The 13,934-nt window shown below is 35.7% G+C and overlaps 1 protein-coding gene across 22 annotated transcripts in view; it reads left to right on the forward strand.

The window, feature by feature from the left end:
- NRXN1 (neurexin 1) overlaps positions 1-13,934 on the forward strand; it is an 892,798-nt gene that overhangs the window by 478,039 nt on the left and 400,825 nt on the right. For all 22 annotated transcript variants that reach the window (XM_072409697.1, XM_072409698.1, XM_072409708.1 and 19 more), the window contains one exon: positions 7,617-7,790. In XM_072409697.1, the coding sequence (XP_072265798.1) occupies positions 7,617-7,790 (174 nt within the window). The remainder of the gene's footprint in view (positions 1-7,616; positions 7,791-13,934) is intronic.

Below are 13,934 nucleotides of genomic sequence, written 5' to 3' on the forward strand. Positions count from 1 at the left end.
TTACTAAAAACCTTGTTTTTTCAAAACCTACATCATCTAGATCAGTGTTTCTGAACCTTTGTAACACAAGGGAACCCTTAAAATAACTTTCAGTTCCAGGGGAATGCCTTCACAGCTCACAGTACATTAGCATAGTTTTTAGTAGGAAGAAAGCTTCTTGTGCGATATAAAAAGATTGTCACCCTAACAGATAGCCCAGAACATCATGGAGGAACATCAAGCAACCTCTGAAGGACCCCTGGTTCAGAATCACTAATTTAGATACAAATTTATATATGGCTACATACATTTACTCATTTCAATTTTCTTATTTAACACTTCCCTTAAAAGAAATAGACCTAGCAGTACCCAAAAACACTTTTACCCTTGAGGATAACCTAACCTAATACTGGCCCCAAAGAAGACAATACAAAATCTCCTGGCACTACTGTTTATCCACTGCCTTTCATTGATGATTTTAATGGCATTGGTTCTACCATATGGCCACGAAACAAAAAGATCATTTTTAATATTAGGTAGAATTATCTTTTAATAAAATTGTATTGTATCTAGTGGGTAGAACTAATCTATCAATAAATGATCCAGAAGACTTATAAATCAAATAATTGTATATAATATCTCGCAAAATCTGCGAAATAGTTTGCACCACATTTAAACAGTCCTAAGAAAATATTATTCTGTGTTGCGGACATGGTTCTGACTTCTTATTTAGCATTACATTCACTTGTGCATATATGGAACTTTATAAACATACTGACCCTGAGATGCCTTATGGAGTGAAGACATCAATAGCAATAACATATTGATCTTATGATCTTATGGGGAAAAAATCAATACAGTCTTCAACCTGTAGTCCTAAAATCTAAATTTATGGTGTGATGGAGTTAAATGTCTGAAAAGATGTCACTCTGGGGAATTAACCAGGTATTTCTAGTTGACGGGAAATTAACCTTAAATTGGTTACAGCTGTCAATGTCTGAGGGGATATTATAATTTTGTTTGTAGAGCCATCATCATTTACAAAGTACTATAGCATTCAATAGATGTTTTCTTAATAGAATGCCACAGTACAAATAGGTGGTAACCATGATGCTCCTGGAGTTTTACCAACCTGCAAGATCCTAACAACTTTGAATATTTTTTATGCTACATAAGGAAGCAATAATAATCTATTGTATATATCAAGAAGGTCTTCCTGTCTTTGGTTTATTTTGTATTTTTAAATCAAAACTTTTTCAAATTAACCTTTATCAAGATCAGTGCTTCTCAAACACAGTTCTGTAAATCCTATTATTATTATTATTATTATTATTATTATTAATATTATTATTATTAATAAACATGATTTATATAGATCAAACATATTACACAGCGCTGTACATTAAATAGGGGTTGCAAATGACAGATAAATACAGACAGTGAAACAGGAGGAGAGGACCCTACCCCAAAGAGCTTACAATCTAGGAGGTGGGGGAATTATTACACAATAGGAGGTGAGATATGTGGTGGTGGGAAGTAGTGATGGTTTCAAAAGACAGAAGAAGACGGGTAGGCAAGTTTGAAAAAGTGGGTTTTGAGTGCTCCTAAATGAGCAGAAAGTAGGACCAAGCCGAATATGATGGGGAAGACCATTCCAGAGAGTCGGGGCAGCTCTAGAAATTTCTTGGAGCCATGAGTGTGATGAGGTTATGAATGAGGAAGTCAGTTGTAGGTCATCGGAGGAGCAGAGAGAGCGGCTAGAGGAGTTTTTTTTACCAGGTCAGAAAGGTAAGTGGGACAAGAACTGTGGAGAGATTTGAAGGCAAAGCACAGGAGCTTGGATTTGATTCTCAGGTGAAATGGAAGCCAATGAAGAGAACTGCAAAGAGATGCAGCAGAAGGGAGCGGTGGAAAGGATGGATGAGTCTGGCTGCAGCATTCATAATAGATTGTAGAGGAGAGATTTGGGTTAGTGGAATACCAGAGAGGAGGAGGTTACAGTAGTCCAGATGAGAGATGATAAGAGCATGTACAAGGAGTTTGGTGGACTCTGAGAACAGGTAGGGGCGGATTTTAGAGATGTTGTGTAGGTGAAAGTGACAGGACCCGGAAATGTTCTGAATATGGGGGATAAATGAGAGGGCAGAATCAAAGACACCAAGACAACGTGCCTGAGGGGAGGGACGAATTACAGTGTTGTTAACGGTTAGGAATATGTCGGGGAGATTTGAAATTTGAGGGGGGGATGATGATGAGTTCTGTTTCAGGAATGGGTGATCCATGATGAGATGGCTGACAAGCAGCATAAGACCTTATCCAGGACTGAAGGAGACATGTCACGGGTTGACAGATAGATTTGAGTGTCATCAGCATACAGATGGTACTATAAGCCAAAGGAGAATATGAGACTACCGATAGAGGAGGTGTACAGAGAAAAGAGAACCGGTCCAAGGACTGACCCTTGGTGAACACCAATAACCCTAGGGTTTCTCCAGTGGTTTGTACAGTTTCCATGAGCAATATGTCCCTTTCAGATCAGTTTAAGTGAGACCATTGATCTTTTTGACTATCTGTGGGGTGGCATTCATCCCAATGCTCACGATGTAGGAGGAATTCTTCTTACTGTCCACCACATTAATGTACTTACAGCTGTGGATATAGGATTTATAGCAGGGGTTTCATAAGAGCTGATGTTGTTTCAAGGGTTCCCCATGGTAATACGGTCAAGAAAAAATGATCTAGATTAGCACAAATAAATGTAAAAAATGCCTGTTCACTGTGTCTCACGGTATATATTGTTATTCCTCCAGCTACCTCTTATTCATTTAGATTTTCTGTAGAGATGTAGAGGCTGGTAACAAGAACTATATATCGCAGTGGGTGACACTCTATGAAACTAACAGAGAAGTGTACAAAGTAACATGGCTTGAAGCATTGCAAAAGACTGCAGAGTGAACGCACCACTTTTCACCTCTTTTCCTTCTTCCTTTCCCTGCCATTCAGCCACCTAGGCCATACCACTCCTACAACAGGAGAGGGGTGTAGAGTTGGTTGATATGTAAACACTGGCAGCACCTAACTGTTCTATGTGGCAAGGGGTGGTGCCATCACTGTTATGGGGAGCTGTTTTCTTATGTACAGGAATTAGATGCTTTCTGTCTAGTTTATAGGACCATGTACCTAGAGACATAGCAGATACCGTGCCACCTTTCTCTTGTTACTCTCTTTGCAAGCACATATATGAATACCATACTATTTCTTTCTAGCATAAGTATTGTCTCTAAAACTTGAGTTCTTTAATCATGTCAAAGCTATGCAAAGTGTAGGGCTTTTGCCAAGCCATTCCCATAGAATGTTAGCATCCATCAATGAAGTACACAAATGAAAAACCACTAAAAATCAAGGGGTAACACCCTCCTTTAAATTAGATCCTGATACTTGGCCATAAGCCCCAAGACTTAAGTTGTGGCTAAAAGCCCCAAATTTCCAAGTTAATTACTATACAAGAAAAAAATCCAAGCCAAAGTTAATATTGTGTCTTCAAACTAATGTTAAATCAATAAGGGCACTAGAGTTACAAAAGTAGCTAAGCACTTCCTCATGGAACAATCACTTTTTAAATGGAGTAACACGTAACTTTCCGACAACACAGCAAAATTGTGAAATGCTCGGGGAAAATTGGAGCTTTGCCAGCCAAAGTCTGTCAAGATTGTGGCAAAGTCACTGAAAAATAACTTCACTAAGTTTAGAGAAATAAATGGAACACAGGAGAACAAAATCTATAGAAAGAATTGAGAGTTAGAGATGGAGAGGAGACGAGAGAATGAGAGGAATTAGTCTAGTAATTCGCATTTATTGCGGTGTTTGAAATAAGAACTGTCAGCATTGCTAAATCAAATCAGTTGAATTCAGTCATGCACAGGTGAATGACAGACAGGCAAGGGCAAAATCTGTCTTTTTTGGTCTGGCTTCTGTCTGAGATGCCAGTATCTCTATTTATTTACTCATATTGCTAATCCATGTGTTTATATAAACCGTGGCCTACCCAGCTTTATAGCCTTTTGTGCCTTATATTGCTGTTTTGTTGTGTCATTGCATGTTGTGGTGCCTTAAGTAACTTTTACTGGACCATTAATGTGCATCTATAGTCCAAAAAATCTAACTTTCTAATTTTTTCCTAGCATATTGAAAGGGATTGCTTGTTCTTTAATATTTTACATATTAAATATATATACCATAGCCAAAATACCATAGCAGAAATATGCAACTTTCATTTAGATGACTGGTTCAGTATTACTGAATACTTGCAAGATGATAATGAACTATTTTGGATATTGTTTTGAATCGTATGATCTGCTCTTCCATGACAAGTAGACCTTAATAATTAACCTTAAAAAAAAGTGTTGACAGACCATTATTTTTATTAACAACCTTCCTACAAGATATTATATGCATCTAACATATTTTAAGCATTCTATTTAGCTGTAAAGCCTTCATTGTGTAGACATCCGAAAGACCTTGGTGCCACCATGTTGTATGTAATGTCAGCAGTCCCAGCAGACTCACAGCTGACACTCAAGTGACATTGGGTAGGTTATGTAGGTAAAGTAGGGTTGGAGGGGTGGAGGAACGGAACCAGAGATAGACAAGACCAGAAAAGGGGAGGACTATGACATAGCAGGAGTAAGGAGAAGCTGTGGTTGTCCAAGAGAATCAACTTTTCCAAGAGTGGTTAAATTCCATACTACATTTAAAGGCCCACTGGAAATAAGTAAAACATGGTTTATATAAAAGATTACAAATTTGTCTGTACTTTTACCTGAATTTTGGTGACAGGCTCCCTTTAATGGAGATACTTCTGGGAGTGCTACAAATCTTATAACCTGCTTGTTTGTGCCTAATAGTACACACCATAACTGGCTGAACTATAAAGACTGGATTATCTCAAGATGTTATAGTGCTCTGAGAAAAGCGCAAACAATATTATATTTCAAGCTTCCAAGAAAGATATGTTTATATAAAATGTGTTGGATGGCCGAATCCTTTTGAGTTATCTGCCCTGATCATTTATGTGTATACAATATGAGGTGTTGTAGATTTAATAATTGTGGTCACCAGCTGTGAATCTTGTCAATGTACACAGATAATAAACCAACGTTGTTTATTATCGCAGACCTTGAGACTATTTTCCAAGTGTAAGGATAACTAAATGTATCGAGCTCAGTGGATGAAGGTCAGCCGAGATCTTTCCTAAATAGGCATGCACTGTTTATTTAATCGCTGACTGCTCAAGCATATAATAAAGTTTTGGTGATTTGAAACCTGCTGCATCAGCTGATGCTCAACTAAGATGTCTCTTTACAGCCGCTTACTCTGAATTTTTCAAGCCTTCACAAAATCACTAGATATTTATATTCTTTTCAGTTTGATATATTTTTTACGATTTTCACAGCATACTTGTCTTTGAAACATGAAAACCCTGCTAGGATGTAGAAATTCTGCTTACACTAAAAAATGTAAAATATCATTTTCATAAAATTGTAACATTGGCAAGCCTGTGAAAAGAGAAAGAAGAAAAAGGTACACTTGAAGACATAACTGGTTAAGACAGACATTTATTTAAGGGTTTGTTTTTTAACAATGGTTTGCTGACTCCTTTTATACATTTATTGACATTTGAAGTTGTTTACTAAATCCTACAGACCCTCTGGGAGATACTTCATTAAAAAAGGTCCTATTAATTACATTAAAATGTTTTAAATTTAGGCAGTCCAAAGTCTATATTGTTCTGTGGGTAACACGTGCAAGACATTTCTAAAGTTACTAGTCTAATTCTCATCATAAGGTTTGGGCTGGTCTCATCATAAGGTTTGGTCTGACCACAGGTACACAGTGGCCTCTTAAATGGTGGCAAATTATCACTTCTAAATGTTGTACAAATAGATAAAAATCATTAAAAATATATGAATGAGGTTACTAGCGTACCTTTAAGAATGGTCTTTTCTAATAAATAAATAACAAAGGACTTGATTTATCAAAGTTCTCCAGCACTGGAGAAGATAGACTTTCATGGGGGAAGCTGAGTGATCATTTGCTCTTAGTTGGCAAGTGTTTTTAATCCTGGACCGAATTCATTTAAGGTTTCTGGTATCACCTATGTTCTCCCACGACTCCACTCATGAAGAGCTTTGATAAATCAAGCGCATAGAGTTCTTGTAAAGTTAACTCTAAAGAGTGCTTTTGAAAGTAAATCTAAAAGTTCTCCACTTCTCTGTCTAGTGACACATTACCAACAACACTTTATTATAGTAAATGTGTATCTTAGTGGAATAACAGCTGACATTTTGTGTACATAACCAATAGCAATAGCTAATGTTTTTCTGGGCTAGCCAGTCGCAACCCAATTATAATCCACGATGCCACCAAGACATTGGTTCTTTATCTGTTAGTTTCCTATGAACACTGGGTAATTTCAAAACAATCCCCAGTGTGTATAGGCAACTGCTACTGTACATGCAAGAATGCAACCAGAATAAGTGAACCAGTTACTTTCTTTCTTGTTTCAGATTCTTCTTTTTTTTCTTTTTAGTTTTCACAATACAAACATTTAATGGTGGCACCATTTACAGTTCTATCTTTTTCAGAGACATCTAAGACAGACAGAACTTTTTAACCATTTGCTTACAGTGTTCACTTGCTGAAAAAAATTACAATTGTCCTGTACATTCTCAGGGGTTAGTTCCTTGAAGCCCCCCAAAAATACCTTTTTATCATTGACATTTGGTGACTTTTGTGGAACCCTTGTTCCAATATGTGCTTTAGAACTTTCCTATTTTTCTGAAATGTATCTTCCCTTTCACGGTGTGTTTCAGCAGTTAGAGTTTCATTTATCATACTCTTGCTGTGCTCATGTCCTCATCGATCTCATCTTGACCTCTGGCTTTTGGACATTGGTTAAACACAATTATTGTCTTGTTTATTTCCTTTCTATAACCATTGATATTTTTTCTCTTTTTAATAAAGTGATTAAAAATAAAATATTGGGAATATCATAAGACCTAATTGATGTTTTTGAAGGTTCAGTAGACGCAAAAGTAATACTTTAGTAATTGGTATTGTCTGGTAGAAAGAGTCAGACACTGGTTGCTTATATCTTATAATTCTGTATAACGTTCCTGCTTAGTTTTGGGAGTTCTGAGTCAGGTTTGCACATTTAAAAACTTCCTTTGCATTCTTTATATTATACAAATTTTCAGGTGGTTAACCTTTTCAGTATCTACCATACACTAAAATATTCTGTCCATAGTAGACTGATACTTTATTATATTTTTACCTAGAAAATTACCAGAAACCTTGTAGTATTTGAACTCTATGCTCCTTTGGGTTTTCTGTGTAAGTGGGGATAAGGGTGGATTTTACATGATCAAACAGAACAGAAGAGTTGATAAATTATAGTATTGTTTTAAAAAGTAGTAAATTGGTATACAATTGTTATTTTTTTTTGCACATTATAACAATGTCATATACTTTTTAAATTGTTGAAAACTTTTGAAATGTAAATATTTTTAACAGGTTTAGAGCTAATTTATGATACATTTGTTATTGCTACAAATGCTGTGTCTTTTTCTTTCTACAAGGTGACCTATACATAGGAGGTGTTGCCAAAGAAATGTACAAAACACTGCCAAAGCTTGTACACGCCAAGGAAGGATTCCAAGGCTGCCTTGCTTCTGTTGATCTGAATGGACGTCTTCCAGACTTGATCTCAGATGCTCTTTTGTGTAATGGACAAATAGAAAGAGGATGTGAAGGTACAGGAAGTTTTAATCAAAGTATATATTTATCCAATAGTTCTATCAGTGGTAAAAAGCCATCTCTTTCATTTATCATATGTGTGTTTTTACATTTCATGTTTATTTTTTTACACATTTTTTAGTTTTTTTTGTATTTGATAAAGTATTTTTTGTGTATTTTACATATTTTACATTTGACTCTAATTTTTTATATATGATTTTAGATCATTTAGCCCCATGTTTATAGGCAAATTGTTTTTTTTATAGATACTGTTCATAATCTTTTTTTATTTCTATTTTATTTTATTTTTTGCCTTATTGTGCCTTACTTGACCTTAGTATATTAGCATATTTGAGCTGTTTTATAGCCATTAAACTTATAACAGTATTCATAGGTAATTTGTGATTTATGTTGATTTTGGTTTTTTTAACATTACCATTTGCATTATCATTTGTTATATTTCCTTTTATTATCTTTTTTGTGAAATTCACATTTTTTTTATCAAAATAAATTTATGTTTCATTTGTCTGAGGCTTTGGTTTTTTTTTTTTGATTTTTTTTAAAAAGACTGTTGCTTATCACAATTGAGGAGTAATTGAGTAGTAATAAAAATCCTTTAGATATTTACTATTTACATCAGAATAAAAGAACACTTGTCCGTGCAGTTTGCAAATATACATTTCAAATATAGTAGAATAGAGTTGGACATGGAAGCAGGACTGTCATGGAACCTAGATAGCACAGAGGCTCCCATGCTTTCACAAATATTTCACAGCCCTATGTCTGTCCCTGCCTTACTTACTGAACAAAGAATTGTGTTCCACCCATGATCATGGCCTGCCATGCTTAATTTCAGTGTAATCTGCAGAGAGGTCACAGAGAGTGCAGGACCTGAAAATACTATCTTATAGGGTTTTCTGAATTAAATAAACCATCAGAATAGATTTAAGCACAATTTTAAAAAAATCTTTTGCAAATTGTGGGTAATGTATTTGCCTGGAGTTCAGCTTTAGGAATGCATCTAATAATTTTTGCTTAATCTAGTTACAGTGATATATGATATGATCCTTTAAATAGACTTGAACTGACATTAAGTTTAAAAATTGTCAAATAAATATGTGTAAAAAGTACAATTTAATGTGCTAACATGTGTTCATAAGTACCTAAATATATGTATTAGCTGACATGTCACACTATGCATTACGTATAAATTTAAGGTAAGGTTGAGTTATCTTAATTGCATTGATTCCTAGTAAATGTGTCAAAAATGTAACAGTTTGCTGATCCAAGGGTGGATTATCAGATCTCCTGTGAATTACTAGTTGCAAGACACGAGAGACAAAGAGACATGAATATGCTTCAGTGACTTGTGCTTGCTCGCAGTAGATGGACACCATTGGTTAAATGTCTCAATTCACACATTTATCCTGCAAATAATCCAATACATTCCTGGAACACAGACTTGTGGGTATGCCATTTACATAGTCAGTTCAATCGATCGAGCCTGTGCTCCAGAGATAGAGTGACTTATTTGCAGTATTCGTGGGAAAACCTTATCCAGCTCTAACCAACAGAACAACCTTTATTAAATGAGGTAATGAAAAGAGCAATAATGTGCTATAGTCTTACAGGACCAACCAGGTTTCAGATTTCAGGTTAGTGTAATTAGAACGATAAGCAATTTGGGTATAGCACTTTTCTTACTGCTGTCTGCTTTGACACATTCAAGCTTTTTGCTTTTAGGTGTAAAAATGATGGCTAAATGTAAAACTTGTCTGATTATTTTTACCTTTAAAAAGAAGCTGAAGTACAAGTTTTATATTCTCAGCTTATGTCTAGGTAAATTTACGGGAATTAATTTGAACAACTGGCTAAATATTTTCGCTGGTAGAGCAGTGCATATTAGTTCAGTCCCAGTTAGGACCCATTTAGGTGTTAATGCACAAGTGCTATTGTTACACTTATCTCCTCCTTGCTAAAGTGCTGAGGTCTCTCCTGCGCATGCGGGCACCTTTACCTTGGGCGCACCTGCTCTTCCAAGTTTTATCAGTCTCGCTCATCCCGCCATCCAATCAGGTATTAGTCTCTAAATCATCCCTAGCTATTTAGTTAGCTCAGACACAGCACTCAGCATCTCCACGAGTGCTGAGCCCCCTAGCTCTGTTGAGCGTTTCCTCTACAACTGCTGTGCTTTCCCTGTCCAGCTCCTGTATTAATCCCTTATTGCTCAGTCTGGTGTTTCCTTGCCTGTTCCTTTGTGCTATTCCAGTGTTCCTCTGTGTCTGCAGTGATCCCTTTGTCTCCCAAATCACCTATGCCCCTTGTCGCTTCCTGTGTCATCTGTGTTCCCTGTGTCTGTGGTGGCCCCTTGTCACTGGTGTCCATTTACTGGATTCCTGGTTTTTGACCCCTGGCTTGTTACTTACCTTTTTGTGCTTGCTGCCTGCCTTGACCCCAGGCTTCCTTGACAATTCTCCCTCCTGGTGATTTGGTACCGTACACCATCCTGGCAGTAATCAGAAGCACAACATCCTCACCACTAGATGCTCTGGAGAAAACCTGGTTGATGCTTAGATTCTTCGCCTTGGCCCTTCTCAAGGCTCACATCATTTTTGTGCAAGCAGTAGTGCCTAAAGGCTCTGTCTCCCCAAGCGTGACAGCTATCATGTGGTAAGAAGTGTTCTGTTAAACCAGCACATTTATTTTGAATGGGCTGGCAGCACAGCCTAATTCCCAGAATACTGACCAGGCCCTTCTGCACAGTGAACAACAACACACGACATACAGTATGGATACTTGGAAGTCATTTAGTCTTTTCACGGGATAGGAGTCATAGGGCATGATTTATTAAAGCTCTCCATGACTGCAAAAGAAAGACTATCATGGGAAAACCTTGTTAATCCAGCAAACCTCTCGTCCTGGTTTGAAAACATTTGCAAACTAATAAATTGTTTATTAATTTTGAGAAATCCATTCCAGGTTAGTTTATCTTCTCAAGTCCTGTAGAGCTTTAATAAACCAAGTCCCTTGCACAGTTTATTCTAAAAGTACACTGAGCGCGTGAACAATTTTGCCATGATGTGGGTAAAGTAACTTCCATGTGCAATGTACGAGTTATATTATCCCTGGCCAAACAAACAAAGCAGCTAAAGGCATCAGATTTGGAAGGGGCTAGGGTGGATTAAGATGTCATTGGCATGATGTGAAATTCCTGAAAAAGGGGCCTCAAACTCAAATATTAAAAAAAATGTTTTTTTAGCTAGTTTTACATGCCCCAAGCTCTTTTTCGTGAACCTGAAATGTTAATACAACTTGAATAATCAGAACATTTATTTCCAGAACACTTATTCTTTATTTATTAATTAGGCCGTTAACAAATACAAAAATAGTTTTATCGACCTAATTATGAGCACATATATATTACAGTTTAGGAAATGAGTTATTATTCACCTAAATTATTTGGAAAAAAGTAATAAAAATGCATTAATTTATTTCCCTTAAAACACAGATAAAAATAGGAGATGACATCCCGCGTGTACTTTATGTTCTAGCAACCGGGATTTCCCAGGACAATTATATATTTAGTTTTCCGTAATCAAAATTCACACCATCAATAAAAAAAAGCAGTCACTCCAATGAGCAGTCTAAAGATTTATTTCCCACTGACATTTAATAAATTATATAGTCTTCCCAGGTTCACATTTGGCTGCTTCCAAGTTTCATGGTTCATCGACCAATATTACCAATCAATGTGATTAAATAACAGAAATAAATTGAAAAATCCACCCTTTCACCATTGTGTTTTTAATTTTTTCAACTTAACCCTTACAAAAGCCAAAAGCTTTGATTGTAATGTTCTATTCATTCCACTTTCCCATTTAATGAAGATCTGACAGTAGAGAACATATTGCCACCTTGTACAGTGGCACACGTTAATTGGATCTTGTGTTAGATTAGAACTTCATGTGTCAATTTTCTTCAAGCTGCAAACTCTATTTTCTAAATGGCTTTTCCTTGGATCAAATGGGCACCTCTTTGGATTTTCATTGAATTCCATCAAACTTCTTTTTCCTCTAGCCTTTCTTATGATACCAATCTCAATCACTGCTGGTATTTCATTTACTTTTTATGTGTTGTTAAATGCCTGGTTATCTATCATTTAATTGAATTATTCAAGCCTTACATTGGGAGCTAAATCTTTAGTTGATGGGGTTACCTTGAGCCTTGAACTTTGTTTGTTTCTAGTCCCAGGTAAATGCATATAAAGGTATTAATGTCAATGGTATGCATTGTAAAGAGTATGCATTAACTAGGAGGTATTTAGCCCTTTGCAAGAATGAATGGCAAAGCTTTCAAATTATAATGTAGAATTGATAACAGTCTTGGTGTAGAATTATAACAGTTACCTGAATAAAAAAAAGCTTTACTAATATGTAAAGCACTTTAAAGAAAAATGAATTATTTTAAAATTTCTATGTATGTCTGCATTTCTATATTTGGGAGCTATAGTTTCAAGTAATTAGAAAATTGGCTTGTCTAAACCCAAATCTACACCATACATTGCCTATATGAAGGACATTGGCTGTACTTTTGGTGGTAGACTGAGCAAATAGATTTGCCCAGAGGACACATAAAAAATTTTTTTGCAACCTTTTAAAGCACAATTAAACTTTGAGTTTGAAATGAATAGCAGCTGCATCAAAAGAAAAGTTGTTCAGTGTCTTACATTTTTTTTTCCCTTAGCAGCCACAATTGTAAAAGAAAAAAAGGATTGCAGATGCCCGCAATGCCTCCTACTAAGTCAGCTTTAGAAATAAAAAGAATTTTAAGATATTGAAGACCAAATCTAAAAGTAAACATTTTTAAAGAATAAAAACACTCAATGCTATTTTATTGGCCTAAGATAGACCAACATGTAAGAACCTGGGTGATCCAGCAAACTGGAAATGGATTTATTAAGATCATTTGTTATTATTTGGCAAATGTTTCCAATTTGAGACCAGATCTATTCGAGGTTTGCTGGATGACCCAAGTTCTCACATGATAGCCTATCTTCTCCAGTGTTTGAGAGCTTTAATAAATCAGGGTAAATGTCTCTTAAGAAATAAAACCAAATTATATGCAGGTTCACACATGAGCAGCTCAGTGTACATTTTTGGCATAGCTCTTGCCAAAATTATTCAACCCCTTTGTGTGCTTTTCTCCTGTCCAGCCAATCAAGATGGCCAAAGAACTAAAACTAGATTGGTCTAAGCAGATCTGGTGAGCCTACATCTTTATCTGCTGCTTCAAGGATACATTTCTAGATAAAAGAGCTCCTATATTTGAACACTAGGTAAAAAAAAACAGGAAGGAATAAACAAAATCAATAATACTTGGTCTAAAGAAGGACGGCATTGTTTTACAGTAATGACACTTTTTTCCGCTTTATTTGTATGCATTCAGAGCCACGTACATAAAACACACATAACACTGAGGACCAGAATAGAATTGTGTTATAAATCTCTTTCTTTATATTGTAACTAAAGGCTAAGACTCCAAAGAATAGAGTTAATCTTTGGGATGACCCTAAATCTATAGATTTTCTACCTGAGTGAGTTTCCATTGCCCCGACTGATCTCTACCTATGAGAAATAAATAAACGGATGTGCATGCCTTATTTCCAAATATAAAGTTATTAAGTGTGCATGGAAAGAAGCTTAAACTCACATGTCCCTGAAAGTACTACACATTTATAGAGCAACATCTCCAGTATTGTATACCAGGGAGCCATTGGTAAAGCCATAAAAGATTACCTAAATTCAACACATTCAACTATAATTTTTCTTCCAGTGTTGAAGACTTTTCATAGTTTTCCAACTTTATCACCTTATTTAACCAATGAAGTGGCTTGAAAAATTATGAAATGTTTTAAATATTACAAGCCCAGTTAAATCTTAATTCTAACCAATATTAGTTAGCAGACCAAAGATATAAAAGGAAAGGTAATTGTTAGAGTTTACATCCCGTTAAAATATCCTCCATAAAACTATAGCCGATATAATTATTTGGTAAAAATAATGAAAGTACATTTTTACAAATTGCAGGAAATTTATAAAGAAAAAAAAAGATTAAATGTTAAAAAATTAAATATGCAAGAACAAACAAGCAACGACAGGGCT

This window comes from Pyxicephalus adspersus, chromosome 4, assembly GCF_032062135.1.
Source record: "Pyxicephalus adspersus chromosome 4, UCB_Pads_2.0, whole genome shotgun sequence".
Lineage (NCBI taxonomy): Eukaryota > Metazoa > Chordata > Amphibia > Anura > Pyxicephalidae > Pyxicephalus > Pyxicephalus adspersus.